Source organism: Mustela erminea, chromosome 16 (assembly GCF_009829155.1).
Source record: "Mustela erminea isolate mMusErm1 chromosome 16, mMusErm1.Pri, whole genome shotgun sequence".
In the NCBI taxonomy this organism is placed as follows: domain Eukaryota; kingdom Metazoa; phylum Chordata; class Mammalia; order Carnivora; family Mustelidae; genus Mustela; species Mustela erminea.
In genome coordinates, this window is record NC_045629.1 from 25,417,766 (window position 1) to 25,445,589 (window position 27,824).

The following is a 27,824-nucleotide window of genomic DNA, read 5'->3' on the forward strand; positions in this document are numbered from 1 at the left end:
ACTGGGACTGTGGGCGACCACTGCGGTGGTGATTTCAGCCAGGGAAAATGAGAGCCTTTCGGCCCACGTTCCAGAGGGCTAGCTGCGATTCTAAGTCGCTGCCAAGACCGGCTTTCGACGGCCTTCTCGGCTCTCTGCCAGCCCTAGCCATAAACGGCACCCTACTGCCGCGCTGCCGAGGTCCTTCTCGCGGCTCCTCCAGCCTGCAGGGCTGTCTTCCTCAGCGCCTGATCGCAGGAGGGGCCGTCCAGAGTCCCACGTTTAACGAAAGTGTCGAGATAGGGACTAGCGCGGACTCGACGGCAGGAGGAGGATGGCCCGGACACTGCCGACTGCCAGGCCTGGCAGGCGGAGGCTGGGACACCCCACGGCAGGGGGCGTGAGTCCCGAAGGGAGGCGCAACGAGGGCTGGAGGCTGCGGCCACGGCCGTGTGAGAGGGGCTGCCCCGCCGCGGTTCGGCGGACGGCGGACGCCGGGCGGGCGGGGGGCTGGGCCGGGGGCGGGGTGCGCCCGGGGGCGGGGAGGGCCGAGCGGAGGGAGGGCCGATGCCGCCGCCGGCTCTTCCCGGTCGAGGGTTATATAGCGCGGAGCGTGGAGCCCGCTCAGAGGCGGCCGGGAGCGCTCCGACTTGCAAGCGGCGCTGCGCTGTGGAGCCCAGTGCCCAATTGACAGCCGTGGGGAGTGCAGGGCAGGGGACCCGAGACCGCGGGGGCAGCTGCAAGCCGTTGGGCAGCGCTCGACTGCGCCGAGCGAGTCTCCCCTTCGCGGCGCTCCCGCTGCCCCGCACCCCACTCTCCCACCCTTTCGCAACTTGGGTCAAGTTGACAACTCCCGCGGCGGCCGGCGGGCCCGTGCGGTCTCCGCTGCGCGCCCCTCCCCCGGGGTGAGAGGGAGCCGCCGCGCCGGCTCCGGGGACACTCGGGCGGCGGCGGCTTGGCCATGAGGGCAGCGCGCGCCGCCTAAGTCGCGGCTGTCACCGCCGCTGCAGCGGGACCGACCGGCCGGCCGGGCGGGCGCTGCGGGACGGGCAGGCAACCGCCGGCAGGAGGCGCCGAGCCGGGCGGCTGCCGCGGCGGGCACAGCCCGGGGGCCACCGCGCCGAGCCCGGGCGGGAGTGTCCCCTCGCAAGCAGGGAACGGCGCCGCGCACTCCAGCCCGGAGGGCACCTCGAGGGAGGGCGCGGGGCGCAGCCTTCTGCTCTCGGCGGCTCTGACAAACACCCCGGGGGCCGGGAGCCCGGCTGCCCTGCGCGGGGTGGGCGCGGACGCGGACGCTGGACTCGTGCGCGGTTCCGGGCGTCGCGATGAACATCGTGATAGAGTTCTTCGTGGTCACTTTCAAAGTGCTCTGGGCGTTCGTGCTGGCCGCGGCGCGCTGGCTGGTGCGGCCCAAGGAGAAGAGCGTGGCGGGCCAGGTGTGCCTCATCACGGGCGCCGGCAGCGGCCTGGGCCGCCTCTTCGCGCTCGAGTTCGCCCGGCGCCGGGCACTGCTGGTGCTCTGGGACATCAACACCCAGAGCAACGAGGAGACGGCGGGCATGGTGCGCCACATCTACCGCGACCTGGAGGCGGCCGACGCCGCGGCGCTGCAAGGTAACTCGGACCTGCGGGGGATCAAGCCTCTCCCCACCCCCCGAGGCGTCTCCGGGAGGGCCCGAAACCCCACTGTCTGGGTGAGCCCCTCTTGCAAGGAAGAGAAGCACCCCCTCGTCTCCTGCGAGTGGAATTTGCCCCGTGAGAAAGGAACACGGTCACCTCTGTCTTAGAAGGGGGGGAAGGTGTGCCGAACCCTTGTCTTCCCAGAGGTCCTGAGGGAAGAATGTCGGGCTTCCTAAACCCTCTGAGGATAGCGAAGGCAGAGCGAACTTGCTAGCACAGGTTTGAATTCTAAAGAAATGCCTCCCTCCGGTTTGCGATGGGGCAATGAAGTGTCTGGGAAGTTATTCTCAGACTCGACTGATGAACGTATCTATATTATTACCGTGGTCTGAATCGCCGAGGCTGGGGCAGCATTGATGATTTCACTATAAGTTTAGCCACAAGAAAATAATTAACATTGTTTCACCAGGGACAAGTAACTGCTTTAGTTACATACTCAGCCTCATTGAAAGATAGCCTACCTTTCAAAGCGCTTTGAATATTTAAGCCTCATTGTAAATGTATTTTATGTTTTTGATAACCTCAGGAAATCTGCCTCACGGTTTATTTATTAAATAACCTGAATCTGAGATTTTTTTTTTTTTAAGCCGAAGTGGAGACCATAACCAACCATAAATATTGGTCTAGGAAATTTGGTAATGGCTCTTACTCTTTGATAAAATTTTTCATTTCCAGATAAAACATTGAACTATACCGGGAAGATTAACTTGAGACACCACCCCTCCCCCATATCGATCATTTTTTTCACTAAAACTATTGGCACCTGCCTTTTAGGTTAGAAAATCAAAGGTCAAGAATGTTACATTTTCAACAGTGGTATGGAGAGGTAGCAAATACAGGTTATTGTGCTCCCTGCTAAAACCTAAAAGAGAAAAGGTAATTCAGAAACCAGGAAAGAGAATTTTGGTTTTTAAATTGAGATCTTATGTGGTAAAATTGCATATTTACCTGTAAGTTTCATTTATGTGAAGTGCTTCTTGGGAGATCTCAGCTATTCCAGTTAGAACAAACCAGTGATCTCCGTTCTTTTATGAGAAACTTTAGGTTCATTTCTTGGCTTTGGATGACTTCAGACTGTTAACTGCAGTTTTGATTTGTGAGCCTGAAGGAGAGTTTCCATTTTGAGGGTGCCTGTACTAAAAGAGTAAAAGCCGGTTCTGGCCACTGTTCCTCAAAAAAGAGGAGTGTGTAGTGTTTGTGTTTGGGAGGAGGGGGGTGTTACTCTCTGGGCTGAGATCAGTTTTTTCCAGGTGTCTTTAGCTCCAGGAAGCTGTTCCCATGAGGTCTGACTTGTATCGGGCTTGTCACAATTACATGATTTTCCCCGAAGCAAAGCTATCCGGTAAATTGCTGTAATTCCCAAAGACTTTTGGGGGAGGAAGGCAGCTGTAAGTTCAGTCATTGGCAAGCCTCAGGGTGTTAGAAATTTGAAGCTCACTGTAGTATTTTTGTTTTGTGTGATCTTTGTCCTACTGATTGCCATGTGACTCACATTTTGCACCCCCCACCCCCTTCTCTGTTCCATTTTCCCCCCTTCATCTGGACTTCTGAGGACAGCTGGAAATGGTGAGGAAGAAATTCTGCCCCACTGTAACTTGCAGGTTTTTACCTACACCTGTGATGTGGGAAAGAGGGAAAATGTCTACCTGACCGCAGAAAGGGTCCGCAAGGAGGTCGGCGAGGTCTCAGTCCTGGTCAATAATGCTGGAGTGGTCTCTGGGCATCACCTTCTGGAATGTCCCGATGAGCTCATTGAGAGAACCATGATGGTCAATTGCCACGCACACTTCTGGGTAAATATAAACATCCTTGTTTTTACTACTAGGCCCTCCTCAATGAGAAGGTTGGGAAGGAGCAGACTTCAGTACCAGCCTGAAAGACACCTGTACTGTTTCACTGCAAAGCTGCTTTCTAATTCGTTATTTCCCCGTGGTGAATTACACTGCATTGCCAGTTACTATCAAATAATTATTTTCTACCCTATCCCATGCAGTCTTTCTGAAGAGGGTGAAGGACTGAACATTTTGAACTAGTTTTGAAAGATTGCCATAAAAATAACAAGAGGGAGCATAAAACCCTGGGTTTGTTTATTTTACTTTCTGTTGAGTTTGTAAAACATTGGTTGTTCTTATGAATTCCTGAAGTCAGAGTTTAGGCTTCCAAATTACTGCTCAGCCGCATTTTAGAAAGTGCCAGAGATTCTGAGATCAGCATTTGTGGTCCACTGGGAGTGGTCAGGCCACCCTAGCAGTCACTTAACATCCATTGACCATCCACAGGGTCTGTGGCCTTGTCCTGATGGAGTACATGTCAGAACTTTCTCAGCTTACAGGATGCCTCTCTTAGGAGAACAGAGGTCACCCTGCTAGGACCACAGAGTCCCTATATGAGGGACAGGAGGACTGTGAGAGGGAACAAGGGACTTAAACCATATCAGCTTCTAGCCATCGGAGCTCCTATAGCATCTAAGGATGAGGGGGAAGGAGGGCCTTCTTGCTCTGGGGACCTCACAGATCCTCGTTTTTTTACCTAAACTTCAGTAATGGAAGGTGTGAAGCTCTCGCCTATAACTCTGCACTGTGGACCTTCTTTATTCTCTTTTTCCCCCACAGTAATGCCCGTTTACTTTTATAGACATGTAAGAGCCAATAAAGAAAGGGTAAGGAGATAGGAAATTTCGTTTTGTATTTTCTATAGGCGGATTAGCCTTCTAATGGAACACCACAAAGAACTGTTTCTTCTAAATAGGTCACATTAAACCTCCTTAATTTTTTAGCAACTGCCTACAAACTTAATCTGGCTTTAGAAGTACTTATTCAAATGTTGTTCCTTGAACATCAGACCATTTCTCGGCTCCTGAAAGAAGCTTACTCTAATGTTTTATTTTAAAACATGATCTTTATTTAATTCATTTTCAAACCTCTAGAAATGAACACACACATGGTGTGAGCTAACTCATATGAATGCTTTAAATGAGTAAGGAGATTACCAAGTGCAGTTTGGCGGGATTTAAGTGTGCTTGTGCACATGGGCGTGTGTATAGGTGTGAGAGAAAGAGTGTATGTGTGTGTGTATGTGTGTATGTGTGTGTTGTGTGCATTGGGGGTGGGGAACTGAATAAAAGTCCTTGCTGCCATGGGGTGCATAAGAACAAGTGGCAAGTGGCAAGAGGGTGGATCAGGTGAGTAAAGACCGGTAGAAATGAATAAACTTGGCATTATGGTTTATCAAGAATCTTACGTTTTTATAATTCTGAGTAAAACAACCACCATTTGAAATAAGACATATGTCACTTGCAGATGGACTTGTAGTTTTCAGAGTAGAATGGTAAGGATGAAGCGGCCTAAGAAACTCCAGTTGCTCTCGGTCAACTTGTCATCTTTAAATAGATACACAGCCATTGGTAGGCTGGCTAGTTGTGAACCGCCAATACCAGGACTGTTCTTTTCCAATAACCTTTGATTGAGATGATCCTGGGTTTCTGAATTGTAAACTTTTACCAATACTGTGCTCTAAAGTTTAGCCATCTTGCTTGCTTTCTCTGTATGATTATTTTGCCAGATAATAAAATTTCAAACATAACCACACTTTTAAATCTGCAGTTAAATACCTCAAGAGGAAAGCAGCCTCTCTTCGCTAGACATTCTGTAAAATGAGAGCTAATTGAGAGTGTGTTAAACACAGAAAATCCATAGCTTTGGCCTTGAAAATGCACATCAATTGATAAACTGTGCCTTAACATTAGACTACTTTCTAACCTAAGGAGAAAATTGAATCAAATCTCCAATAGAAGAATGATTGTGGAATTGAACCCATATACTAAGGAGGAACATACCACCTTCCCAGAGTCCTTACTTTGCTTTGAGATGTTGCTTAACTACAGAATTTAGGGAGTTCTTGGAAGCCTTGACGGTAATGACGTCACTTCATATTAAAATATGGGAGGCTCCTGAATTCTCCAGCTGTTTTTCCCCTAAGCATCTAAACTTAAGAATTTATTTTCGATATTGAGTCAGAAAATTCATTTTAGAGTTGGAATTTCTGACTTCTTGCCGAGCCTTATAAACCCTTTAAGAAATTGAGGTCTAGCAACTAAAATTTAGAAGAAGGCTTACTATAATTTTTACAGTGATTTGGCAGGGGGTGGGGTGGGAGGTGGGGGTTGTTAGATGATGTAAGAGCTACCTGAATTCAGCTTCCCTTCCAGTAGTCCTCATAGGCAAAAATGTCTGACAACTGTCTGAAGATATATTAGCATGTGCTGTTTTCCTTCCAAAGAAAATAACCAGTGTGTCTTTTTACTGTATCTGGGTGGGGCGAAGAAGTTGCCCCATACATTTTATTTAAAAAGTAGATCAGCTGAGCAGAGAGTCGTTTAGTCATTTGAACGATTAGTCTTGAGCCAGACTTGTAAGTAGCAGTTGCTGTCTGTTTTCATAAAATACTGAATGGTGTGTTGAGCCTGACCCAGCGTTAAAGTCCTATGCAATGAGATAGAAAACCGTGTGGACTTCCACTGAAAAGCTGTGGGCCCCCTACTTAAAATCGCTTCTACTACTGCCTTTGCCTTCAAGACCTTCTTCCTCCATTCCGGTACATTTTAAGGCCTAGCACAAGTTCTTAATACAATCTTCCCTCCCCATTCCAGCCCTTTTCCTGGCATTTTCTAATATTAGAGCTGCAAGGATCCTTAGAGATCTTCGAGTCCATCCCTTGTTTTCTGATGAAGCTGCAGTTAAATGGCTTGTCTAAAGCTTTCTCTCTTCTTGCCATTAATGTCTTGCAGCATCTGTTCTTTCTCACCCTTGTGGCATAGTATGTGCTCTTTGGTTTGTTTGTTTGTTTGTTTATTTATTTATGCATCGTGCCCTGAAATTCCAAAATAGATGGCAAACTGTCTGAGGGCAGTTTGTTCTATCTTTCCTGTTTGTTTTCCCCTGCTCAGAATAGGACTCCACTCCTAAGATTCAATGAACATGCAGTAAATGAGTGTTCAATAGGCTAGACTTCTGTTTAAAAATTCAGAAGATCACCTACTCAGGATGCTCATGGGGGCCTGTCTGCTGAAATTTCGAAAGGTAAGCCTTATGGTGGACTGACTAACGCTGTGCAAGATTGAGGAGACCTCAAAATGGGGCTGGCTCACATTCATAATGGTTTGTATCTCCTTTTGTTTTGCTACATAACTTTTCCACTCTCCCTGCCCCACCCGGGTGCTCACATTTACTACAGTATATTAAATCTGCTCGTGGGTGCCAGGCTAGCAACTTGAGAAGGCCGGTGTTGATAACCCAGTTGGAAACAAGCTCAAATTGAATATGTGGCAACCATTCCTACCTGTAATTCCCTTCTTGGTTCTGAACCTCATACGGTTTATTTCCCTGCACATTGAAAGTTTTTGCTGTGCTCGGCATTATCCTACCCAGCCCTCCGGTCTGCTGTGATGCTCCCACTTCCAGGATTCTTCTATCACCAGCAGTTCTCCTAGGAACCTTCTCTTGGTCGCCCGTCAAGAAGTGATAGGTTTGGGGTAGACTCCAGTCAGTATAATCTGTTGTGCAATATTCTCATCAGGGTCAGTGCAAGACCAAGGAGAACATGTGCAACACAATGCACTTTAATGTTGTCATAATCCTAGCAACAATTCACTTAGGCCCTTTCTGTGGCTCCATGGGATACGAAAGCTGGAAAATACCTTGCTCATCTCCTGTGAAACACGGCAAGTCGGCCTCCATACAGGAATTGCAAGCCTGTATTTTCTTCAGAACATGAATATTGCTTCACTTGTTATTTTTTAAGAGGAGTAGAATCTTAGCCTGCCATTTTTACAAGACAGAGTTTATCTGTAGATCATTTTTGGCCCAAGAGCTGCACTTGGCCTTTATACGTGAGCAGCAAATTGATCTCTGATTAACCAAAAGGGGGAAGCAAAAGCATTTAACTCAGGCCTTTTATGTTCTGAAGAAATTTTGCATGGTAAAGGGCTAAATCTGTCAAATAGCAAGTCGGTAATTTACTTCTATTGATATGGTAGTCAGACAAGATAATTGGTAGTTAATTAATAGACCACTTAACTTAAAAGGTTTCACAGTTTTAAAATACTAATTACTGAATTAGGCATTTATCTATATCCAAATGTCTAAAGTCTATTTAGTTAAAATCCATCCAGGAAAAGTAAAAGCCCACCAGCTAGATCTGAGTAATGTAGCACTTAAAGACATTAGTGCTATGGTAGTACCTAATATCTCATGAATGGTCCCTAATCATTCATGTTTAAGTTTCTATTTGATTTACTGGTTTTTAATCTCAAGTGCTGTATTGTTCTCTGGTTAGAGAAACATAGTTTTTTGTTTGAGGTCTCTTAGATTTAGAATTTTTTAAAAATCATTTCTAAAGTATTCATATAAAACTCTTTGGCCAGTTCTTCTTCCTTCAAACCATAATTTTAAGAATTGTTATACAATATATTTTATAAAGTAGTATTTTCCTATCTTAAGGTAGCTACTCAGAAGTTGGAGTTCATGGCCAGTTTTTAAGTCTGTACTAGAACTGGCTTCTGTTGCTAAATAAATATCATAAGCTTAAAAATCAAATGTTTGAGCTTCAGAAAGACTTTTTATTTCAACTGAACTGTAAATTGACATGGGGTAAGCATACTTTATCTTATTAATTCTTGTGGTCCCATTTAAAAACATCTCTCAGGTAGCAATCACTTGGATACTTGGGACTGCATCCCTAACATATTCCTATCCCTAGCATTTCATAGCCTTGCTTCCTAATACAAAATAAGATCACGTGCCCCTTAAGCCTCGAGTTTCTATATTTGGTATGTTATGTGGTAGGCCCAAATTGCTTCTATTGCTGCTAGAAATCAACATCTGTGGTGTGTTCAAATGTCACTTTACATAACTGGTATGAGCAGGGCACCATCCTATAAAAATCCTTGCAGCATCTTTGATGTGTGTTCGAATCTGTGTCCAGATACGTCAGTGGTTTAGAAAATATTGCTGAGTGACCAAGATCATATGAAGAAACGGCAGTGCCCCCCCTCGTTGCCAGTGTGCAGCTTGATCTTTCTACAGAATGTGATCCTATTAACCATCTCTTAAATTCCAGTCTTTAGTTTCCACGATAAGCCCACTTTCTCCTGCTTCTCTTCTGTCTTCCCAAGTCCTCCTGGCCCCCCTACTTCTGAGATGTAATGACTAGTATTACATGCTCAAACCTCTTCTCACTTTGTAACTCTAGCGGGGTAATCTGTTTATTTCAGTAGCTTCATCTAATTTCTGAGACAGTTCCCAAGTTCACACAGCTGTTTTGGCTGTTCCCCTCATTCCTAAAATCAATAAGTCTCAAAACTGAACTAACTCCTTTTTGCCTCTTCTTTAGTCCCCTGGTCTGGCCAGGGCCAGGTTTGGGAACATCAGCAGTATCTTTAATTATCCATCCTGCCCACATTCATGGGTCCTGACTCTTCTGTTGCTGCCATGTGCTTTGATCTCCTCCTTCCCAGTCCTGTGTCCTCCCCTGCGCTTCCGTTGCCTCTTGTCTGGACTTTGGAAAGAATGTCTGAACTTCTTTCCCTGTTCCCAGATTTTGCTCTTCAACCTATGATTATCTAAGCAGACTCGAATTTGCTATGTGTGTGCTTAAGGACTATGCTGACAAGAACCTACTCCAAACCTTTGGGTGACTGTATTGTTCACAGCATGAAGTCCAGGCTCATTAACATGGCAGCTTAGATCTTCTAAAGCTGATTTCCACCTGCCTTCCAAATTCATCGCCTATTATGTCTCCTGGTCAGCCCTAAACTCCTGCTGGGCTAGACACCCTGTGCCCCTGAGGGAGCCCTGTGCACTCAGCTGTTCCGCCATCTGAGACCTGTCTTACTGGGAGACAAAAGCAGATGAATAGTTTAAACAAAATGTATCACTCCTTCTGGGAAGGAAAAAAATATTCAAAATACTTTCATGTTGACTTAATAGTATCTTCACAGATTAAAGAGGCGGTCCTTGTAGAGTAGTTTAAGTCCTGGTTCAAGGAATGGCCCACTCTTGCTTGCTTATGTGCTATTTATCTCTATTCCTTGAAGCAGATTTGATGTTTGGTCTTTTCTCCCTTGTTATTTCTATATCTAGGACTTCATCCATTATCTGTAGATAACGTAGTAGAAATTAATCTATAGGACACGTCAAAGTAGAAGGCGTTATTTAACCTGGGCTAACACTGATTAAATAGCTTTTTCAGAAAGGCTGAATGGAGGAATGTTCCCTGGGTGGGGCCCTCAGCCATTTATTGCAGGATTGGGTCACAGGGCCTAGAGAAGAGCTACAAGCCCATGGCCAAACACGTAACTGCTCTCATTCTCCGGATTTATTCTCTGCCCTTAGGTTTGTTTTCACCCTAGCCATTTTCAGATTTTTAAGATCTTTGGCAAATTCTAGTGAATTGACTTTAGTTAACTTGAAGTTTAATAATCTCATTTGGGACTTAGAATAATTTTTTGAAGTAGGAAACCCCTTGTATGTTGACTAGCTAAAATTTAAATTAAAAAAAAAATGTAGGAACGCCCCCCTTTTATTAAGATCCTTTAGTTAAGGAATATTAATAACAGACTCATCTAAGCTTTCTGTTCTGTTTCTTTCAGAAACTAAAATTAAGCCTCATTCAATTATGATAAGTAGCCAGTTTGCCTCCATTTAATCCAGATACCGGCCTATATGGACAGATGTGTAGATGACATGTTTATTTGCTTGCTTTAGAATGCCCAATGAATAATAAGGCTCGTGACTCTGTGCAGTTATAGCCAACAGGCTGAAAAAAGCCCTTTTGAGCCACACTGTTAAGTCCCAAATACCCAGGATGTTTTTGGAACCCCAAATTGTACTATGCTGAATTTCCACTAGGGGGTGTCCCGACAGGGTGGATTTGTATCTTATTTCCTTCTGCACTCACAAGCAGTAATTTTCCTAAGATAAAGGGCCTTTTGTAGCTAATCTTTGGAGTATGACAAACTCTGATAGTCCTTAAGAAACAGGGAACTACTCCCTGTATCAACTGAATGAGTTAAATCCAATGTTTTGAGCCTGGAACTCTGGGGATCAGATTAAAGTGTGTTAATCTCTCTCGGTTTAATTAGTGATTTTTTTTTTAATCTTAGAAGTTTTTAATCTTAGGAGTTAGCTATTCACAGAACTGACCCTTTTTTATAGTTTCTGTTAACTGACCTAAGAAGTTCCTTTTAGGCTGTGACCTCTTTTGTAAGCATAATGGGAAATTAACCCAGAGGATGGAATCTTGTAATTCTTTCTTTGAAAATACCAAGTGGACAGGTAGAGCATACAGCCAATCGTGTGGTAGGGCAGCCTTAGCGAAGTTCCCTGTGTTGTGACCTAATACTGTTAAGATACCACTGAGCAGAGTAAATGTTGTCGGAGCATGGCCTTGGGATTTAATCACGATTACCCTGACACATTTGGCCAGCCAGTCAGTCCCCGTCCGCCTGGGTTTGCAGGCTTACACCATCCCAGCACTGGAGGGTATGCCTTTCAACACGAGGAATGCTAACATCGTTTACTTGATCTTACCCAGCATGGCCCTTTCTTGAATTCCTTTTTCTTTTTACTTTATTTGTCAATTCTCTTAAAAACTCAAGTTCACACCTGTCAGGGACCATTTTCCTAAATGCTCTGAAACTAAAATTAAGTGAACCACGGGGAAAAATTGAATATCCTCTCATAATGATCATAAAACTTTCAACACTGCAGCAAATGCTGCTAGAATATTTAACAAGTGAGGGCAATTACTGCCGCAACCTTGAGTGCTGTCAAATTAGCCCAACTGACAAGCCACTTACAATGAGTTCACATTCGGAAACAAAACATTACTTGGTCTGTGAAACTTTCAAGGATCACACAAAGTTATGTGTGAAAGATGGCAACTGTGTTAATGTTGTAAAGGTTGTTTTTTGTTGTCATTGTGTGGTTTTGTTTTTGTTTTGTTTTTGGTTTTTTTTTTTTTGGTTGTAGGCTTTTTTGTTTATTGGTTTGGGGAAACTGTAGTGTTTCTCATTTGCTACTTGCATAAAATGTGAATTTCTTGCCTTTCTTTCAAATAGCTTGGTACTGGAATCTTTAAATATTAACAAGGTTCAGCTCCTTGGTGTTATTCTAAACAATGGGGCTCAAAATAACACTTCCCAAATCAGTGTAACTGGGAAAATATTTGTGGTGTAACTTATGTAAGCACATGGGTATTTTGAGGACAAGTGAAACTTAAAATTCAAAGCCTGAATTTTCCCACCTGCAAATTGCACTTAACGTACTGCCCCCTACTGATTTCTCAAGGATTTTTAAAAATGGGATAGTTCTACAGTCTCTTGGAAAAAAGAAATACCAGGTCAAATAAATTATCTTAAAATAGTTCTGTACCACCTTTTAGTATTATGTCTGCCAGACTTTTCTCTGCCAAGCGTTATTAATTTATCTTTTTAAAATCACTGTTGTCTACTCCTAGTGAAAGAGGACTAAAGGAGGGATTAGAGAAGAGGTGTCGCGGAAAGCGTTTTTGTTTCCCAGCATCGTCTAGGATTCTGGGTGAAAGGGGTCGGGGCAGCCGAAGCAGATGCTCAGCACTATGGTTTTTGAGGCCGCTTCTGGTGGTCAGGTAGTGGGTTTCTGCCGGAAGCGTGGTCTGGTGCTGCCTGGAGGGCAGGGAGGCCTGGGAGCCATACAAAGGAAGAGCCAGGAATTGCAGGAACTTGAAGAAACAACATAACCAAAAATAGATAGCACTTATAACCAAAAGAGCCTATAAATATATGCTTAATGAGCCTGGAGTGCATTTACCAGTACTTTTATATAGCACTTAAATTTTACAGACCCTTTCGTAAACACTCTTCTCTCATTTGAGCCTCAAAGCAACTCTGAATTAAGTAGAGCCATTATCCCCATTTTTATGGATGAGGAAACAAATGAGAGAGGTTATAGGAATTGCCTAAGGTCACCCCTGGGGAAAGAAGAAGCTAGGATTCAGTCCCTCATCCTAGGACTTTAGTTTAGAATCTCTACAAATACTCACCCGAGCTACATGTTCAAAGCTAGTAGATTTTCCTGTGAGTCACTTACGCTTTTGCCCTTTGGTATAATGAAAGAATCCACCTTCAAATGTTGATTTTTTTTTTTTTTAAACTAGCATAGTTCATTTAACAATGACTAATGGACCCTAGCTTCAGAAACTTTGCTCTATAAATTATACAAGAATGTGAAATTCTAGACCAAAGAACCAATACTACACTAGAATTTTATTACTAAAGGCCAGTTCAAGTGTTTTTCTGTGCTATTTCTGTAATTTTCCATGGTTCATATCTGAGATGGTTACTTCATTGAGATGACTGTAGGATATTCTTGGTCACTTAGCTTCCTTGCTTTTCCTAATTCACATGTCAGCACTGAGAAGCTGGACACAAAAAGTAGTGAATAAACACGGCACTTCAACAAGATTTGGCTGCGCAAATTTCTATTAACACTTGGTGCCAAAATGTCAGTAACAGGATGGTTTTAGTTTTTTGGTTTTTGTTGTGATTTTTTTTAAAGCTTATCTCCTAGAAAATGTAAAAGCTTTATTCTGTTACATAATAATCTTAAGGGATTAGAATTCCAGAAAACTCCATAAGCTTTGCATTTTAGAAATGCTAATCACAGATTTTCAAAATGAGGCAGTTTTGCGCAGTTGATGGCATCCAGACTTACAACCCAAGCATCTGATTTGTAAAGGGCTAATTTTTTTCCTAGGTGTGATTTCCTCACAGGCTTACCAAAGCATGAAATTTTCAGAAAGTTAAATGAGAAAAACGAAACAGGTAAAGGCTGAGGCTGAAAGACCTTGTCTTGAAAACCTGGGCCTTCAAAACCTCTGTGGATGTGGGGAGAGGACTTTGACGCCTTCTCTGTCTGTGTTTGTGAGCTTGTTCTAATGGCTTTGGGGGTGACTTAGTCCCTTTACACTGTTGGAACAGAATGCCAGACACTGGGTGCGTTACTGACAACAGAAATTTATGTCTCACTATTCTGGAGGTTGGAAGTTCCAGAAGATGAGGGTGCCAAGCAGATTCGGTCTCTAGGGAGGACCTACTTGGTTGGTAGACAGCTGTCTGCTGAAACCTCACACGGCAGAAGGGGTAAGGGATCTCTCTGGGGCAAAGAGCGCTGATCCCATTCCTGAGGGCTCCCAAAGGCCCCCCCTTCTAACACCATCACAATGAGCATTAGATTTCAACATGAATTGTGGCGACACAAGCATTCAAATGACAGCAGAGGGCCTTGCTGGTGCTGAAAATGGATCCACGGCAAATACACAGAGAAGCCGTCTGTAAATGCTCTCATAGTTGTCTGTAGAAGGCTCTGGGCAAGCTTGTTTGGTTTGAACCAACCTTATCTTAAAAACATTGTTGGGGAAACGGTGTGGGGAGTGAAGAGTGGGGCTTCCCAGCCTCTGATATCCTGGTTCAGAGAACACCGGTAGGCTAAAGGGTAGTGAAATCTTGCGGTTTTGCTGAGCTTCTAGGAGAAATTGATCTGAAGCCTCTTGAGGTTTAAAGTGGATTCCCCAGGTCACCCTAGAACCTTGTACTCAGCCTGCATTTCAGGGCAGTGGTGACAGCAGCAGCACCTGGCAGGCTACACGTTAGGGAAGCGGACTCTCAGGCCCCCTCCCAGACCTACTAGATCAAAATCTGTATTTGATTCCAGATCCCAGGTGGTTCTCTGGCACATCACATTTTGAAGAGGAACTGGTCTTGAATGTGCATTTTCCTTTCCACTTTCTCAGTATTCTCCTTCCTGCGGCCTTCTTGTTTTTCTTTCCTGAGCTAATCAGCCCTTTCGGAATCTCGTAGACAAGAAAAATGCCAGACCACACACTCTGTTCCAATCCTAGTCTAGGTTTATTTATTTATTTATTTTGTTTGGATTCTGGTCCAGTGTCAAAAAAGGAAGGGTGCAAGTGCTAGCTTGCTCACCATTCCCCTTGGTGACTGTGCCCGGAGTGGAGTTTCCAAAGCCACAAGCATCATGAAAGAAAGTCAAGACCCTTCAGGGAAGAGATACATTCTTCCCACCCAGGAAGTGAGTTACCACCTTGCCTATTGTGTATACCCCTTCCTCCACTCCTGGCCCTGGGGTATCATTGGCTTCCAGTGTTGACTGACGGAGAGCATGGTGTCTCATCCACTTGTGATACCTAAGGGGAAGTCTTCCTTTTTAGTTTTCACAATTTAATAATGTTTTAGGTGGGTTAGCCAGAATTGTGATTGACAAGTGATTACTGCTGTCTTTTAATCCACTTTAGTCTTCTTCTCCGAATCAGCAATTATTACCCTTGAAGATATTTCTTAATTTCGTTGTGGAGTGGTAGTTCAAAGGCATGAACATATAACCTAAAACTGATGGGCTTTTGAGCCCAAATTTAAGTTGTGAGATTTTTTTTAAAAGCCCAGGATGCCTTCCAAACCTAGAAAAATAATCATTACATTACAAGAACTTAGAAAAGTTCTTAGAAAACAAGAACTAAAGCTTAGAAAAAATCATCACTGGACTGTATGGAACTTGATTTGCTACCGTGCATTTCTTTCAGAGGTTCACAAAGCTTTCTCTTTAACAGTGCCTGATACAATATAGGTACCCCTTAGACTCCTATATAATGAGTAAATTCTGTGTTGCTACCGTGCAAGCTTAAGAATAAAATAAGTTTTCAGGAGTAACCTCTTGATTATATCTTTATCTTTATATTTCATTTAGGTAAAGATTTTAGTTTTTTAAAGACTCCGCAGTAAGCAAATGAGGAAGCGAGGGAGAAGTTACTCTTTTTAGACATATGAAATACAAAGGATGTTGGAAGGTGATCCTGAGGACATTGTTGGGTAAAGCTGTTGGAATGGGGGCAGGAGGGACAAAGGAGTCCTGCCCCTTCGGATAGCCTGAGCAGTGGCCGAGCCTGTGTGCGGTGTTTATGCCTCACGGAAGTGGTTACTAGTCACTGGAGCAGAACCGAAGCCTCTGCCCTTTGGAAGATCTGTCTTTATTACAGTTTCTGAGATGTGATTTGAGTCTGGGGCAAAGCAAAGGGATTAATGACAAAGTGTTGTTTAGCAGACTATTTGGCTGCAATTTTGTGGGTTATTTCATTATTCTATAAAGCATTATTAAATAGGGAAAGGACCCTGAGCTTGCAGGAGATCATGGAACACTACTTTGATCATCTAGGACTCAGCCAGGGGAGGGTCCGGGAAAATAGCACTTCAAAAACTGTGTTCAGCATTCAGTTTCCTTCAACATTCTGAGCTTCTGTGAACTCAAATGAAACACAGAAAAACGATTATTTTGCAGAGAATGTGTAATTTCATTAATATGTAAGAGGCATAAATTCAAGTTACATTATTTTAAGAGGCACAGTCATGACATCATATAAATGTTTAATGAACAGATTTTTACTGCTCACCAGCTGCTGGCCTCTGTACTAATGGAACTGACACCTTGCTGAGTCATTTACGAGAGTCTTATGCAAGGTACACCACAGTGTTACAACTTGTATTTCCAGCGCGTGGTAGGAATCTAAGAAAGAATTATTGGACATAAGTCGTCATAACATTTTTGAACAAATGGAGAACCTCCTCTTTTTGTCTCACAGATGAGTTAAAAATCAGGACTCAAAGAGGTCAAGTAACAGGGATGGACAGTTGATTGGCAGCTGGGACCATGTGGTTTTTGGACTCCAAAAACCAGTGTCCTTTCCAGACAGATTGAGTTTTAAGTCACCTCCTTTCCGGTATTTCTGCATAACAAACTCTAAAACGCAAGGGAATGTTGGTGTCTGAGTGGCTGCCTTGGGCTAGATTCATCCTGTGCTTTAGCAGTGGGAAGGCAAGTTAATGAAGCATTTATTTTTGCTGAATAACTAATGGTGTCATCATCTAGGTGTTCATTTGAAAAGCCTCACTCTTTTATTAGCTTCTTGGTTGCAGGGCAACTGGAGGAGTGTACTAGTGCATGTGTGTTAAGCATTAACTGCTGATGCCTTCAAATGTTAAACTAATCCCTGTAGCCTCAAAATAATAGAAGCATGGTAGATGTCACATTGGTAAGAACTCGGGAGTTAGGACATACTCTTTAGTTTCTTCTAGGTGACTAAAGAGAGTGGTGTGTGTCAAGCTACTAAGAGACTTTGATGAACATTTTGTGAAGTCTGAGGGAGCAGTTCCAGGCTTTACTGACTTGGGGGCTCTGTTGCATGATTTGTTGGGAGAATTTTCTGTCTCTACAAACACACCCAACTAGGAGAAAAGGGGGAAAAGCTGTCATTCAGTTCCATGAATTTCAGAATTTGTGCTGTCAAACCCAACTAAAATACTTCAAGTCAGTATCTTGTTAGCAAGTATAGATTTAGTTTTTAATTCCTAATTAAAGATAATTTTATAGTGAAAAATTTTAACTATCACGTTCTGGCATCAAAGTGAAATTTCTTAAATTTGGCAGTCAGTGTGTTTACTAAGCAGATAACCTTTAGATCTACAGAATTAAGAGTATTTATTTAGCCATACGTTCCTTTCCCGAGATAGCTTGTGGGGGTATGTCACCATTTTACCATCTTTAAACATGCTAGCGATTTCTCCTCCTCACCTTTTTGACACCGTTCTCTGTATTTGCACAGCTCCTTCGACAGTTTGTACTAAATTAAATCCCAGTTTTCCAGGAGCAGTGACTTAGTGTTCGGAGAAGAGTGCCACCAGATGTCATTTTAGCCTTGTAAATAAGCAGTATTTTCCTTTGTGATTCTATAAAGATAAGTCACTCTGGTAGCAACGGAGGCAGAAGGAGCAAAACACCAACTAGAATTGTTGGACCACCTGGAGAGGTGCTAAGAGGATGTCCAGTTATATGTTCTTTGTTCAGTGGAGTCTTAATTGTCGTTTTCGGTTTGGGGTTTTTTCCCTCAAATTGTTTATATACTACTGTTATTTGGAGATTCTGAAAATCCTTATACATCAGAAAACGATTATGTATGTGCTGATGGTGTTAATCCTTTTCCCATCATAATGTGATTTCTGGCCCTCTTTAGAAACCAAAATCTCCTGTTTCGTGGGTGTTCAAATGAGAGAGAAACATTTTAAAAGGATTCTTTTTAAAAGATGGCTTTTCTGGAATTGACCAGAAGACAGTTATGCAAACACACAACAATACGGTATGGGGGCCTTTTTCTTCAAGAAATTAACATGGCTTTTTCGTGGTGTCCATTAACCTGGAATCGCTTACAAATACAGAGAACACATTCTGGGTGTTTTAGCTACACCTTTAAAATGTCATCAGTCTTGAACATTTCAAAAGCCAGACTTTTCCGGATACCACATTTCTTCACATTCTCTTTTGTTTAACTTTCGGCTAATTAGCCCTGACAGTGCAGCTGCAGGCCCTGCATCCCAGTGTGTCATTAAGAGCACAGAGAATGATCTGGGGGTTTACAACTGTTGGAAGTTAATTTGGCGTAAACCTAACTTTCAAAGATTTCTCGAGATAGAACATGTCATGTCTATGTCCAGTCACACTTCTGTTTCAGAAATTCTTGTTTATATTATAAATATGACCTTTACAGTTATCTTTCAAAGTGCCCAGGGCTTTGAAGAGGAACCCTGAGGAGCTATAGTGACATTAGACTTAAGTATGTTTCATAAGAACGTCAGGGTCCATGTCAATGTCCTTCCCCCACTCCTTCTTTTTTTCTTTTTAGTCACATAGCAACCCTGTCAGCTGGTGGCCGATTATGGTATTGGAGTCTTGTGATAAAATTACTCATGGGTGTGCAAAGGTCCATCTCCACACTTTTTAGCCAGAGTTCATTATTAAGAGTGTTCTCTTTTTCCAGATAAAATGAACCTTAGGTCCATTCCAACTTCAAATTCTCCGACTGGCCATACCAGTTAGTGCATATGGGTTGCTGACTCCGAGACACCCTAGATCAAGAGTCAGCCATCTCTTCCTGAAGAAGAACTACAAGGCTTCCTCTGTTTCACAGACATTTGAACAAAAAGACATAGCGATGGAGCACTTCTCTGGCTCAGGTTAAGCATCTAACTAACCTTGCCAGCCACCAAACTCCATACTTTAGACATCCTTGTACTAAGTGGTCACTTATGATCCAAGTAATCCTTCCTTATAGTGGGGACGACACAGCGTCCAGGTGTTCAGTCAGCGATCTGAGTTTCCTCTTTCAGATTCACTAACGGTGGCACACGCGAGGATTTATACTTAAGCCATTTGGGTGTACTCTCAGATTTGCCCTTGATGTTCCTTTAATGACTCTTCGAGACAAAGTTAAAGATCACGAACCTTAGCTTGAACTGACTGGTGTCATGGCAACTAGCACTTCACCTTTTACTGGTCCCCATCTCGTACATGTTACAATATTTGTGCGCATTAATAATTCATTGCAAAGTGCCAGATTTCTTTGTGCTGTCAAACTGTGTCAGGGACAGAATATGCTGTATCTCAGATGTCATCTACCAGACTGTTGAGGGCAAGAGTAATTAGAAAAGAAAACTATTCAGGTTACTTGGGAAGATTCCTGAAAATATGATGCTTTCTAGCCACTCATTTACAGCATTTTCCCTGTAAAGTAAGGGATAGAATTAGTGTTGATCAAAGTTTATTTGGTAATGTGCCCCAGACATTAGGCAGGACTTGGGGCTGTGGAAATAAGGCACGAACAGTAATTGCTTGCCTCCATTCGGGCAGCAAAGGAAAATGATTAACAGCCTTCGTGCTCAGTCACATGGATCAGGCTCCAGCATGAGCCCTGAAACCCCAAGTTTAAAAAAACAAACAAACAAACAAAAAAACCAATGGTCCTGATGTGAATGCTCTTATCCCAGGCTTGTCTTTGCCTGGCACATGGGAGCTGAGTGTTTGAGCCCAGCCTTAGAAGACGAGTCTGGGTTCCCTGCCTGACCCTGGCCTTGGATAGCTTTTTTCACCTCCCAATTTCCTGAACCTTGTTGGTTGTGCTCAACATTGATAGCAGTTGTTGTGATTGTAGTATTAGACCTATGATCGGTGTGCTTCCTAAATGAAGAAAATAGGCCTTTGTCTTAGGATGGAGAAAATGCAAGGAGACATTGGATTTCATTTGTACAGCAGGCTGTGTTTGTCCCTGATTATGCACAGAAATCACATATTTTAAACTAGACACTGACCTGCCACCATTTTTTTTTTAATTCTTCCTCTCTGCAGAAAGCTTTATATTAAAGCAAACCTGTGTCACAGTCTACTAGTTACTCAAAGTGGAGCATATTTCGCTGAAAAAATGTTTACAACCCACAGTTGGGGAAGATTTTGGTCACTTAGCCATATTTAGATTCTTTTGTTTCTCTTTTTCTTTTTAATACAAAACCAGTAGCTTGAATGTCCCTCCAGACTACTTGGAAGGAGAGCAAGGGGGTGAGGAAAGCAAACCCAAGTCACATTTTTTAGAACACGCAGCCAGAGCACCCTGTGCATAAACTAGAGCTCTTATACTGGATACACTGATTTAACACAGTTCAGTGCTGGGAAGTGTGAATTCTGCTTAGAGACAGCCACAAAACCAGCTCCCATTCTAGCCATCATTTCTTGGCCACATCAGTAAACAGTACCTGCATGTAATAGATGTTCAAGAAATAATCGCTGAAGGAGGAAGTTAATACCACAGACTAATTTCAGGACAAGGGGAGGGGTCATTAATCAGTTTCAGAACCATGCAACAAATTAAACTTAAAAAACAGCTAGGAACTTGTTAATCTTCTATCACCTACCTTTATGTGGTGCTGGGGATCTGGATTAGTCATTTAGCACCTGCAGGCAACAGCATTGCACAGGAGTCGGGGTGGTGGGGGGAGGTCATTAGTGCCAGTCCGCTCGGGTGTCCGTGTGTTTCCAGCCAGGGCCAGCCGCCAGCTAGAGCGAGTGGTCACTGGCGATGTGAACAAACAGGGTCAGGGATTAAGCAGCTAATTCTTACCGGTGTTGTATATTGTGTGTAATTTCTTAGGATTTAATATTGAGACTCCTCACTTAAGAACTTAACAGTAAGATCCTTTGTACTAAATCTATCCCTGTCTTCCAAGAGTAGGCAAACTTTGAATACTGAGAAATGCTCTCTGAGTCGCATCACGAACACATTTTATATTTTTCTAGCTAATCTGGGAACAATCATAACCAGCTACTTAAAAGAAGCCTTACAGACTTGGTTACTTAAGGATATGTTTTCTTATTTAGATTGGAATGTATATCTTTCTTTATGATATTACCTTATTGCAGTTCTGGGATATGATAGCCATATATAAGCCGGAGGGCCAAAAATTGAACATATAAGCAATCACCCGAAGGACCAGGTCTTGCCTTTTTTGGCTACCAAGCACACCAAAATAATAATTACTCTTCCTAACTACCCTAACCATTCCCACTTACTGCTGCAAAGTAGTAAAATCCGGCTGAACGTGTATCTCTCTTCCATCCAGCAGCAAGCCCGGTCTCTGAAGTTCACAAGGAACATTGTTCACATTCACTCCTCCACGGTCCCCATCACAGGGCCATAGTTCTCCCACGATCTTTGAAAGAAGAATCAGTGTCCTCCAGCTTAGTCTGAGGCAGCCAGGCAAATACATCTAAAACAATCAATCAAAATATCTCAAAACATGGAATTGTATGTTACAGGGAACGGTCCTGACCTTATGTCTTAAAGAAATACAAACAAAGTCAAGGTGGTGCAGAATGATATAAAGGCTCCACACCTTCAGTAGAGAATTATTTGGAAGCTCTTGTGACATAAGCATGTTGAAAAGCGCAGGAGGCTTTGTAAACATGTGATTAATATTATACTTCAAATTACGTGGGAAGTAGATTGTCAGAGAGGAGATGAGTTCACAGGTAAAACCTGGTGGGTGAGAATAAGTGTGCTCTGGGGGACCCAGACAAAGGGTATGACTTGGGGTGGAGGGGGTCGTTGCATGATGGTCAGGAGTCAGACTGCGGAAGACCTTGGGATACTTCGCAGCCATTCATCTGGCATCTGTGTGCATCATGGATTGGAATGCAGAGAAACTTCAAAAGAAATGGAATGACTGTTTTTGATCTTGTACGTGCAAAAGTTATTGTAACAAATTAGATATTTATGCAAAAATTCAGTGATCCCTCAGCCAGGAAATCCTCAGAAAAGGGTATGCAAGTCTCCTTTAAGTCCACTGTGTATTGTTTGGGTTCTTTTAACTTCATAAATCATGGGGAAGCTGTGTTGGCAGTGGGATATAACTCAACAGTAGACAGATTGCTCTTTGCTGCTTTCTTTTAAGAAGCAGGTTATAAAACTGTTGGGAGCCTGGTAGAGTAGTTAATAGATCATCTTAAGCAATTTGAAGTAATTTTTTTTTTTTTTTTTTAAATACAGCCTTGTGTCTTGAAGGCAAAAGAGCCAGAGGGGGAAGAAAGAGTTTAGTGAATAAGAAATCAGTACCTGGGTCTATTGCCCTGTAAGTGTCACGTGCTCAGCTACACTGAGTGGCGGGTCACCTGCTTCTGTGGACAAGTCACTGCCCTGTAAGCCCCCCAGGGGAGTGTAGTCATTTAGAATGCTGTAAGCTCCTGTCGGTTAGCACAGGACACATTTCTCATGATGAGCATCCTGTACTTTTATCTTGCATTTTTACATCCTGAAATACTTTACCTCCTGCTAGTGCGCTTTGGTGAAGCTTTGGATGCTGGAAGATGATGCTGGGAGATCTCTTCATTCGCAGGTCCCTTCCTGTTTAGACCTAGCCGTAAGGTAGACATTAATGCAAGGCACTTAATCCCGGGTAAGCTGGAGGTCCCTCACAGATGGTGAGATAGCTGTGTTAAAGTGTCAGGAGCATGAAAAGATCCCTGACCTGGGAGTAGTTTAGATTAGCAGATAACTATCACTTGAAAGGTGATAAAGAGCCTTGGACTGATGGCTTTCTTTTCATCTCTGGCGCTTGTCCCCAAAAGCTCTTGTGTTACAAGTCTGGTTGGTCACGGCTTCTAATAGGCCTGCCACACCGATGATACGGTGTTATGCTAACCAGACACTCAGAGGATCTACTCTTTTAGTAAATGTATAAGATCTTGAAACAAGTCGGAAAATGTACCATTATGTGGGTAAAACTGATTTTATCATGTGGCTAGAACATAGCGTAGGATTGGTTTGTAAATGAAATTCACAGTGTCTGTTCTAATCCTTGACTCTACTCTTCTTTCAGACCACAAAGGCTTTCCTTCCTACCATGCTGGAGATTAATCATGGTCATATTGTGACAGTTGCAAGTTCCTTGGGATTGTTCAGTACTGCCGGAGTTGAGGTTTGTGAGATATAAAGCATTTCCTTCAGTCAGTCGGTGTATCTCGTGATGTGTACACCGAAATCCTCCAAAGAGTACTGCCGCCCACACGTTCGTGAAAGCACTCTGTTCCACCTGTGTGCCGTGTGTGGAATGTTAGTAACCAGGGCCAGCTGTTGGGAGTGCACCTCTAGTATCTTCCGCCATAAAATCACTTACACTAGCTTGACAGCCACAGCAGCAGGAAAAGTAGGTGGACTGGCCCTCGCTATGCCCCATTTTCATTAGCAGTTTTGCTTGATGGTCGTGGGGAGGCACAGGGTCAAGAATGAAACCGTGGAGGGCAGTGGCAGTGCCCTGGGAAACAGACACGTGAGGCCAGAGCTTGACATCCTGTTTGGGTCGACTTGCCAAAAGCGACCTGTTTGTATCCATTCATCAGAGGAGATGGTTATGGCAGATGTGAGGTGTCTGGCTTTGTTAAGTTTGCAGAACTGGGCTTAATCAACCCCGTTCTTCACCATATTCCAAAAATAAGGTGTTTGTATGTGTATCGTTCTGTTTGTCCTCTGGTGCCTCCAGCATAAAACTGAAAACCTCATCCCCATGCAAATACACAAAAGGACACAGACTAAATGGCTTCCACATTCTGCATTTCCATTCCTACATCTAAGGTGGGGTAAGGGATAAGAACTTTCTGTACCATGTGTTCTTAGATTAAAGTCTGGCTTACGTTTACAAGGTGTACTTACCATTTCCATTTTCACTTTACCCTAAAGAGAAAACTGGATCCTAGCAACTTATAACCTAAGCTAGGTTCACCTTTGCTCTCCTGGCGTTAATTAGACAAACTGGATTTTCATTCTCCTTTACTGAACAAGAGACCATTTGTAAATTTTCCAGACACTTCAAAGTGAACCTCTCTCCATTTTTAGCTCCCGCTTGTTAGCTTTTATAGAATTCCTTTGTGGTAACTTCCCTAAAGTAATATGATACTCGGTCGATGTGGCAAAAAGTGTTCGTCTGTTTCTGCTGTTGCTTTGAAAATATTATTTCTGCACTGAACCACATCAGATATCTGTCTTTGAAAATGCTTTCCTTTTCTTTGCTTAGTCACCTGTAACCTTCTGTATCAAACATGTAACCAGAGTACTAGGATTAGGGAAGCTTGGGTTTGGTCAGTGTGGTGTGGGATCTGTGCACATACTTAGTGTTTCTGTTCTCTCTCTAACTCAGGATTATTGTGCCAGTAAATTTGGAGTGGTGGGTTTTCACGAATCCCTGAGCCATGAGTTAAAGGCTGCTGAAAAGGATGGAATTAAAACAACGTTGGTTTGCCCTTACCTTGTAGACACGGGCATGTTCCGAGGCTGCCGAATCAGGTAAGTAAAAACCTGTCTTATTACTGATAAACTTTTTTTGAAGCGTTTTTTTTCCCATCTTGGAGGAATATGTAGAATTAGACCTTGCACCTTAACCATCATTTGACAACTAAACCTGTTAATTCATTGGTCAAGGTTTGTAAAATTCAGGTAAATAAGATTAACAAGCGAGGTTCTGATACCGCACTGATACTAACTCGAGGAAGTCAGTCTAGAAGCATCAGACAGGAAGTGGCCTCTCTGTACCTTCAAAGGAGGAAACATAAATACCCAGGGTCTCCCTTGGAAGCTACTTCCTTAGGAGTTATTTTGTTTCTTTAGTATTGGTGTTGGTAAATGAATGTGACTTTGATTTGGATATGAAACAATGTGACTATCACAAAAGAGTAAGCCTTTCTTCTAAAAAGACCTTTGAATATTGCCCTCCAGATTTGGGAGCTTTCTTTTTGCAGAGTATACGTAGGCAGATTCACTATAAAAGAATGAGAAGAACTATTTCGATTTACTAAAAACAAAATAAAATACCCACACACTTTGAAAGGAGGCATGTGGGAATATAAATGTCAGGCCACGTCTGACTTGAACTAGCAGAGTAAACAAAACCACGAATCGTTAAAAGGATACTTGTAAAGACATGCTTACTTTGAGATTCTTTGCTTGGATGAGTTTGAACGGCAAGGGAAGATAACCGAACCAGTTCCCCGTTGTTCAGGGCCATTCTGAACACACCCCGAAGCTGGCCACGCTGTGAAGTAGGTGGAGCTTGATTTGAGTTATTCCATTGTCCGGCTGACTCCACGTCTGGACTGGGAATGGACTCGAGCTCTGCCTCTTTTCCTGAGCATGCAGACGTGTGTGTGTGTGTGTGTGTGTGTGTGTGTGTGTGTGTGTGTGTGTGTTTCTTTCATCTCATATGCTTAGGAACCAATTGCCTAGGGTCTAAGGAGCCCTGTTTCCTATTTAGCTGTTTCCTATTTAGCATCATGGCAGGTGTCCAAAGCTGTGGTGGGACAATGGAAAGTGAAAGGCATAAATTATACTATTAGGTTATGTCAGTGTGTCGTGTAATGAATTCAGCTGAAGGTAGGATTGTCTATATGCTCTTCATTTCAGAGACCCCTGAGAGAAAATGCCTTGGTTTTCCCTCTTGGGGCATCCAGGAAAGTATACAGCTGACTTATTTCACTCAGAAAATTTATGCCAGTGTTACACACCATCATTCTAACAATGCTTAGCACTAAAAGTTTGGCGTTGTGTTTGGGTTTACTGTTTGTTATGCCAAATGTCCTCCTCTTTTCTATTAAGAAAAATAGAGGGGCGCCTGGGTGGCTCAGTGGGTTAAAGCCTCTGCCTTTGGCTCGGATCATGATCTTAGGGTCCTGGGATCGAGCCCCACATCAGGCTCTCTGCCTGCCTCTCTGCCTACTTGTGATCTCTGTCTGGCAAATAAATAAATAAAATCTTTAAAAAATAATAATAAAAAATAAAATAATAGAAAAATAATGTGAAATACATTTTTAAAACATTATCTCACTTTACAGAAGAGCAGACCAATTTTGCTTTTTTTTTTTAACCTGTTTTCTAGACTATGCAAATAAAATATATTCAGAGTAGGAAAATTTGGAAAATACAGAAAAAACACAATGCAGGGAACAAAATGGATCTGAGATCCTGACACTCAGATAACCTTGCTGGTAATGGTTGGATGTCTATTCCTGCTTTGTCTTCCCTGAGTCTTCCCTGCTTTGTGTTAATTCTTCATTTCATTTTGTGACTATTTAACTTTCAGGAAAGAAATTGAGCCTTTTCTGCCCCCGCTGAAGCCTGATTACTGTGTGAAGCAGGCCATGAAGGCCATCCTCACGGACCAGCCCATGATCTGCACCCCCCGCCTCATGTACATCGTGACTTTCATGAAGAGGTAACTGTGCGGGTTCCCTCCTGGGTTGGGCCTACCCCAGGACCTACCGCCAGCCAGTGTGCACTTGCTGACAGACCCCTTTCTCGTTTCAGCATCCTCCCTTTTGAAGCAGTTGTGTGCATGTATCGGTTCCTAGGAGCAGACAAGTGTATGTACCCGTTCATTGCTCAGAGAAAACAAGCCACAAACAATAATGAAGCGAAAAATGGCATCTGAGGATCTTTTTTGTACGGAATATCGTTTCTATCAGAAGACGATCCAGGTGTTTCAGTCCGACACACATCAGCATTACTGACAGTCTCTGGATTCTAAACCCACGTCGACTTTTTTTTTTTTAATCAACTTTAAAAAATAAATAAATGAAGTGCAAATTAACCGACTAGAAGACTTGGAAACGGGATCAGCAGAAGTGAGCTTATGTTGTTGCCAACAGGGTCCTTTGAGGCAGAACCCTGAAACCTGTCCTATCTTTTAGACAAGCACTGTGTGACATCTCCAGGCTACCATTATTTTTCTTAAAGAGCAGAAAGCCTAGAGATGGGAATGACAGTGTGTTTCACCTGTGTGGTTTTTTTTTTTTTTTTTTAATATCCGTAGAGTTTATTAATTCTTGTAATTAAACTCTAGCCAATTGACACCCTTGCGACTTCAAGGACTGCTAGTGCTATATTTTCTCATGTTTTCTAAGTTTCAGTTTTGCAAAGCCCATGGGGCTACTTGTGGTGTTTGTGTGTACAGCTCTTTTAAAAAAGGAATTTTGAAATCTCCATCAATTTGAAGTAAATGATGTTTGATTATTACAGTAACGGGATCAGGTCTCTTTCTTAAAGTCATAAGGACTAAAGTGTTAGCCGAATTTTTAATTTTGTCTCTGAAATCTTTCCTTAAAGCTCTATTTCTCTGGAGACCTACTTATCCACAAAGGTCATACATTTTCTACCTGTGAATTTTGCTGCATACAGAAAGTGCCCTTTCCTCAGGAAGTTGCTGTGTTTCATTTCTTTGAATGGACTTTTATCTAGAATACATAGCAGCTCTGCAAAGGAACAGTTTCTAAAAATGGGAACTTCTACATTAAAAAAAAGGTCCCCATTTTGTGCCAACTATGATTAGTGAGGGGGAAAAATCATATTCTGTGGAGTACGTATTGGAAGGGTGTAAAGATTCTTTTGAAAGTTTTATTCACATTGTAGAACAGCAATTGACATTTTTACAGTATTTTTTTGTAAAGCAAACTATTTTGTGCCTTGAATTTGGTAAATGTGTATTAGTGAAATGTTGTTAAAGTGGACTTCTACCTCTGTATCTAAATGTATACCATCCACTTGTAAATTACTATAAACTATTATGTGATTGCTTTTTTTTTTTTTTAGAATGTCTTGTTTAAATAGCAACCAATGTTTAAGGCTATTAAAATAAGCCATCTTTTACTAATTAATTGGGAAGTTTTATAAAGGACTGATTAAATTTAAAGAATTAACTTACA

The 27,824-nt window shown here is 42.7% G+C and overlaps 1 protein-coding gene across 1 annotated transcript; it reads left to right on the forward strand.

Annotated features, from left to right (window-relative positions):
• Window positions 1-1,279: 1,279 nt before the first annotated feature.
• RDH10 (retinol dehydrogenase 10) lies at window positions 1,280-27,824 on the forward strand. The gene is made up of 6 exons (XM_032315897.1): window positions 1,280-1,593; window positions 3,217-3,452; window positions 22,958-23,056; window positions 24,272-24,417; window positions 26,207-26,338; window positions 26,431-27,824. Exons 1-6 carry the CDS (start codon window positions 1,305-1,307, stop codon window positions 26,552-26,554), a joined length of 1,026 nt encoding a protein of 341 aa, XP_032171788.1. The 5' UTR covers window positions 1,280-1,304; the 3' UTR covers window positions 26,555-27,824.

Coding starts and splice junctions, on each gene's coding strand:
- RDH10 (XM_032315897.1), top strand. CDS start 1,305: ATGAACATCGTGATAGAGTTCTTCGTGGTCACTTTCAAAGTGCTCTGG. Junction 23,057..24,271: donor TCAGTACTGCCGGAGTTGAG/GTTTGTGAGATA, acceptor TCTCTAACTCAG/GATTATTGTGCCAGTAAATT. Junction 24,418..26,206: donor TTCCGAGGCTGCCGAATCAG/GTAAGTAAAAAC, acceptor TTTAACTTTCAG/GAAAGAAATTGAGCCTTTTC.